We start from the raw sequence: 6,000 nt of genomic DNA, 5'->3' as shown, positions 1-6,000 counted from the left end.
TTCGTGTGGCTTGTTCAAAGTTGTTAGTTAGCCTCTTTAGTAAAAAGAATCGAGGTAAAATGAACCAGATGAATTTACCTTGCTGTGAATATATTGAAGCTGTCCATTTTTCTACGATGTTAGTTTATTAATTTTTTAAATCATATACAATTGCGCTCTTCCAAGAATCAGGTACTTCAAAAGTTGATTCGGCTTGTTTAAATGATAGAATTTGAAATTATGAATACGTTTATGGAATTTTATAATTCAAGCTTGTATATGTGTCATTTCGTCAGTCTCTCTAGTGACAATATTATAATTCTGCTATTTTTCTCAGCTGAAATTTATTCTTAGTTCATGTTATATACATAGAGCAATTCATCTAATTGTGTTTAAATTTATTAATTAATGAGTTCAAACACCATTTCGCCCTCTCGAAAAATTCATACTTGCAAAAGAGCTATCTAGAAACAGTGCCATCTGTTGCGCCGTTCAAAAGTTACTAATCAAGCAATAGATGGCACTGTTTTTCGTCACTTTTTAACGGCTTCTTTAAAAGAGAGCACTGGAAATTTTACACAAGTTTTTGAAGATTTTTTGTTCGAGCTTGTACATCAGTTCATCAGTGCTTTGGCCTCCTTGCAGCTTGGATTTCAACCGCTTTAACTCTTTAATATGGGCGTTTGTTCAAGTGAAGATCAGTGAATCCTCTCACCCAAGTGTAAAATTTCTAAAGGCGTCCATCTATAAGGGGAAAGTTTCAATGTCAGAGGCTTATATAAAGAAGGTGTGCTTACGATTCAGATCTCGCCTGGAGAGAGTATTTGAAAACGAATGTAAACATCGAGTTATTGTTTCTTAATATGTTTATCTACATGCCTGAATGAATAAAACAGTTTTTTAATCATGTCAACATCAAGAAAAGTGTTTCTGAACCTTGATGACAGATTTTCGCATTTTTTTGGGTCTTACTGTACGTCCAAATATAGAAACCTAAAATTGAAGAACAATCGATGCATGTGTACGTCATTTAGAACCAACAAAGTAAATTTTTCATTTTTGCTAGAACAAATGATGTCAATTTCCATATACCATAGAAATTTGACATGGAGTCTTCTGTCAGGTCAAGGAATGATTTCAGCCCCAGGTTTTGATTCTGGAACATACCTCTTTTTGGGACAACCATAATCCCCATGCCTAAAAGGGATTTAAAACCTATAATTTAAGATACCACCGATTGACTAAAAGCCATGTGCAACGTGTTTTTTTTTAATGCATGTCAAAATCTTATATCTATATATAAGAAAAATATGGTCTCTAAAATTGTAAGACGACAATCAAACCGCTAAACAAAATCGAACCAAACTAATTAAATCGATTGACTTTTTTTTCGGTATCATTCCACCTGTCTGTCAACACCAAATCCTTACTCGCATCGAAATCCTTCACCCTTTAGATTTGACCGTTTTTTTTGCTTCCTTTCAATCGCATCTTCCCATCTCGTCGCGTCGTCACGCATTCGTGCGTCCAAAACCTAGCACGCACGACAAACTGAGCGATGCGCTGAGTGACCACGCACCAACCACTTGTTGCGCAGAAGGATCCCGAGCAACGTGTTCGTCTGTCCCTACTGCAGCATGTGCTTTTCCATGTTTCGCTTCGATGTTTATTAGCCACTTGCTTGCTGGCTTGCTTCCTTTTTGTCTTTCGTTCATTCTTCCATCCTAGGCAGAACGGCGCGGTACAAACTCCCCCAATCGATTTTCGAGTTTTTTTTCTCTGTTCTCCCGAACAACAACAACAGACTGATGCGGCTCTTCAGCACAAAACAAAACATAACCCATAAAAAGATAGAAAACAGAAAAAAACTGACTTGGCCTGGCGTTAAGCACCAGTTTTTAGACAGAGCAGAGTTAAGTCAATCGACTGTGTTGCCGGATCAGTCGTCCGGTAGCACTTGCACGGTACGGTTGTTTTCATCAGCTTTTAGGAGAACTCGATCAACTTCCGCTTGGTTCACTCTCGTTTGTTAGTAGTGCAGAGACAGCTGCGCCATCTGGTTGTCAATTCATTGTTAAGTGTGTTTTTTGGTTCAATGGAGAAAAGCGCGCGTCTCGAACAGAACGAAAAAAAACTGAGTGAGTGATTTGAAATCGTCCGTGTCCGAAGCCGGATGATCTGATTAAGCGGCGATCGGGGGGACTCGAGTTAGTCGCTGTTGAACCGCCGTGGGATTAAGTTGTACTTTTCTGTCCGTCGCGTGAGGTGATCCGGTTCAGTTCAGCAGAAGTTCTATCGCTCGAGGGCGAGGACGTGAGGAGTGTCTCGTTAGGGGAGGGTTTTGGAGCTTAACCGCGATTGGGAAGCGTAGAGAGTGCCGGACACTGATAAGCAGGAAGGATTACTTGGGCCGGTTCCAAGTCGGGTTTTGGATGGTGAGAAATTTCGTGAACTGGCCGAAAGTTTGGAAAGGTCGAAGCAAGGATCAAATTACCCAGGATTGACCTTTTGGAGGGGTGGTAGCTTCACACAGTTTGTGGCTTTTGGCAGTATGATTTTTTCGAGTGATCAGCCATCGTTACCGGAAGTATGGAGTGTTTTTTTCGTTGGTGTATTGCCTTTAAACCTTGATGATCAACCAAAGAATCTGTGAGAAAAGATTCTGCGGTCAGTGTGCGCATCTTGGGAACCTCGACGTTTTGCTGAAGTCTTACAAGTATTTTCGGAAAGCCGTTTTTCTCAGCTCAAAGTAATTCGAAACAGGTGGGAGAAAGTGTTGCAATGTTTAGAAAACTGTTCTGAAGACGGGGAAGAAAAGATAAGGTTATTTTGGTGGTTTTACGAGATCGAAACTTACATTAGTGAAGTGAGTGAGTGCTTCGAGATGCCGCGGATTCCCGGAGGCGGAACCTTCATCCAGGCTTCGCTGATCCTTCTAGTTTGCTTGATTTCTACCGGCAGCAGCTCTGGGGTAGTTGGCGAAACGGCTCAGGCCTTAACGGAGGTGGAACTGGAGGACGATTTTCTCGTCGCCACTCGAAAGCTGGAACAGCAATGTATCCACCGATGTCCGGATCAGGTTAGTGATCTCCACTTTCTCTAGAAATCCCTAGAAACATCCCAGTGCGCATCCCAAAGATCGGACAAAGCACTCATCTCCATTTCAAACGGGAAAAAGTACCTAGTATAGTTGATAATGTTGATAAGAAGGTCTAACGTTTTCTAGCGTTTCCATCGGAATCATCGGAGGGTGAATATTAAAGTAACAAAAAAAACACTTCGAACAACTCTCGTGTGGTGGCTCCGTCCGTGGTAATCTTACCGTGATAGGGAAAGCAGCAGCAGCAACAGAAAAAAAGGAATCTTTCGATGCGCATGGAAATCAACCGGAGCCAGTAGTCAGTAGTCAATCCGTCAGACAGACACAGTCGTTCGTCAGTCAGAGTGGCAGATAAAGATGGACTAAATATACTTCTCAGCTTAAGCCATCAGTGATCAAGAAGACGCTACACTACACAACAATCAATATCAAGCAAAATAATAACAACTAGCAAGTGAAACAAGCGCAAAGTGAGAGGGAAAAAATCAAATGAAAACAAAAAGTTCAGGTTTTGGGTTCGAGTGTTATGTGTACCGTATACTTCGACTAGTAATCATCATCATGTAAAAAGTACATGATAAGGACCTGCGTTGAACGTTCCCCGGCATTACTTGGTGATGAGATGAACTGGACGCTGTATGTACTGAAATTAGCTTGATTAGGCTGATGATCAGACTGTGTTCGATCCAACTAAATCTTTCCTTTAATTTTTTTTCCTAGAAGCTCAGAATGCGTACCTTAACTTTAAGTTGCTTGCTGAAACAAAATTCCAATTTTCAGCTTAACTAGGGTTGAACAAATTCTGATACAAGAAAAAAAAGATCTGAATTTTGTATACTAAACCCAAATTTGACTTTTTACACTCTGATCTTTGAATGTGAATTTCAAGAAGTTTGTGTTGATTTAGATTTTTTTTCCCATTTTAACTAACATTGATGGATTTTATTTTTTGTTGTGGTTTACGTTTTAAGTCGTACGTGCGTTGATTCTAAAAGGTATATGATGATTGAACGATTAGAGCTTATCGCTTTTAAATGCTTTGATTGACGTCTATTTAGTTGAAAAATTGCGATTGCGATAATTTTAAGAAAATTTTGCGTGTTTAAAAAAAACTTTCGATGCCGTTTTTAAAGCTGACCTAAGTCAGCAAGTTGTGTTTTACTCCTCTGATTAAATTTACCTACATTTGATTATGTTGTTGATGGGACATAAAATTGACATATTCAGAAAAATTACTGGTTTCACCTGTATGTTAAATTTGCAAAAACATGCGATTTTCATAATACTGAGAAAAAGGGGTAGGTTGCGACAAACTTTGTTTTTAATGTAGAATCAAATGAAAACGTTTGAAAATTTATAGATTTTGATATGTTTGTGATATCAAAACGCATAAAGCATCAATTGCAGTAATTTGGCTTTAGTTCGAATTAAATCTTACATTTTTTCTGTCATGCACAAAGTTTGGGATCATCCCTTCAAAAACATGAAATTTTAATCGGCCATATCTCAGCCATCGTATGACATATTGCAATTCTTTTGAGCTCATCCAAAAGATCGCGAGCAAAACCTTCTTTGAATGTTTTTGAAAAAATAGTAATATTAAGTTCGTATGAATTAAATTTAGCTTAAAGTTGGGACATTTTCCAAAAACATGCACTTAAAATTCAAACCCGATCATCTCAGGGTGGGGTGCACAGCAAAAATTATTTCCTGTAAAATTACGCAAATGTCCTGTAACAAAAAAGAGCAGAACATTCACCTTAATTTTACAGGTCGAAAAACAAATTACGTGACATTTAATTTTTAGTGTACAACTTTTTCAAAAGGCATTTGCTGTAATGATAAATGAATCTTCGTTAACTTTTAAGGAAAACAATTTAAAATTACTGGTTTTGTTAATTACAGGTTGATATATTTTAAAGGTTGCAGTTTCAGTAACACGTAATAGTCAAAAAAAATTTCTGTGTGGACCAAATTTCAAAATTAGAGTTGCATTCGAATCCTTTTTCATACTTATCAAAACACGTTCGTCAAATGTTGTGCAAAAACTGCAATAAACTTAAAATATACAAAATAGCAAATTAAGTTATCGACCAAAAGTTCTGGATCTCCCCGCAGTATGGTGTAACGGCCAAAGTTTGGGAACAGTCTTCTAAAACATGCATTTTTATTTCACGCGTATCATCTCCTTAAAACTTAATCTTATGAGCCGTTTCAAATAAATAATTATAAAAAAATCCAGAATTCAAGTTCAACTCATTAGCTCCCAAATCAGCTTACCAGAAAAACAATACGTTGTTCGATAACAGAGATACGCGTTTTAGAAGACTGATCTCAAACTTTTGGCCGTTACGCCATACTGCGGGGTGATCCCAAACTTTTGGACGATATCTCAAGTAGCTACTTTATATATTTTAAGTTTTTTGCATTTTTTTTGCACAAAATTAAATGTGATTCAATAAGTATGAAAAAAAGGATTCGAATGCAACTCGAATTTTGAAATTTGGTACACCTCACCCTGAGATGATCGGGTTTGAATTCTAAGTGCAGATTTTTGGAAAATGTCCCAACTTTAAGCTAAATTTAAGTTATATGAACTGAATATTAACATTTTGTCAAAAACATACAAAGAAGATTTTGCTCGCGATCTCTTGAATGAGCTCAAAAGAATTGCAATATGTCATACGATGGCTGAGATATGGTCGATTAAAATTTTCAAGCTTATGACCGGCAGTGTAAATAATTTTAAGAAAATGCATATCTAAGGGTGCTGCATACATTTAGGAATAAAAAACTACTAAAAATTTTACTAGCTGAAATCATAAAATTTTTTTGGGATGGATGAAATTTTGAGATTAACAAACGCGTGATGCAAAACAATAATGTTCCAGCATATGGAAACGAGATTTAAATGGATTTTT

General features: G+C 37.4%; 1 protein-coding gene across 4 annotated transcripts in view; it reads left to right on the top strand.

The window, feature by feature from the left end:
• Positions 1 to 1,945: 1,945 nt before the first annotated feature.
• The window catches only part of LOC129751027 (proto-oncogene tyrosine-protein kinase ROS), a 93,384-nt gene continuing 89,329 nt past the window's right edge, over positions 1,946 to 6,000 (top strand). For 3 of the 4 annotated variants that reach the window (XM_055746297.1, XM_055746287.1, XM_055746274.1), the window contains exon 1: positions 1,946 to 3,058. In XM_055746297.1, coding sequence (XP_055602272.1) covers positions 2,864 to 3,058 — 195 coding nt within the window. In that variant the 5' untranslated portion in view covers positions 1,946 to 2,863. The remainder of the gene's footprint in view (positions 3,059 to 6,000) is intronic. The other variant, XM_055746280.1, reaches the window with a different exon arrangement.

Source organism: Uranotaenia lowii, chromosome 1 (assembly GCF_029784155.1).
Source record: "Uranotaenia lowii strain MFRU-FL chromosome 1, ASM2978415v1, whole genome shotgun sequence".
NCBI classification, from domain to species: domain Eukaryota; kingdom Metazoa; phylum Arthropoda; class Insecta; order Diptera; family Culicidae; genus Uranotaenia; species Uranotaenia lowii.
The sequence above is the reverse complement of the archived record's forward strand: the minus strand, read 5'-3'. Positions and strand labels throughout refer to the sequence as shown.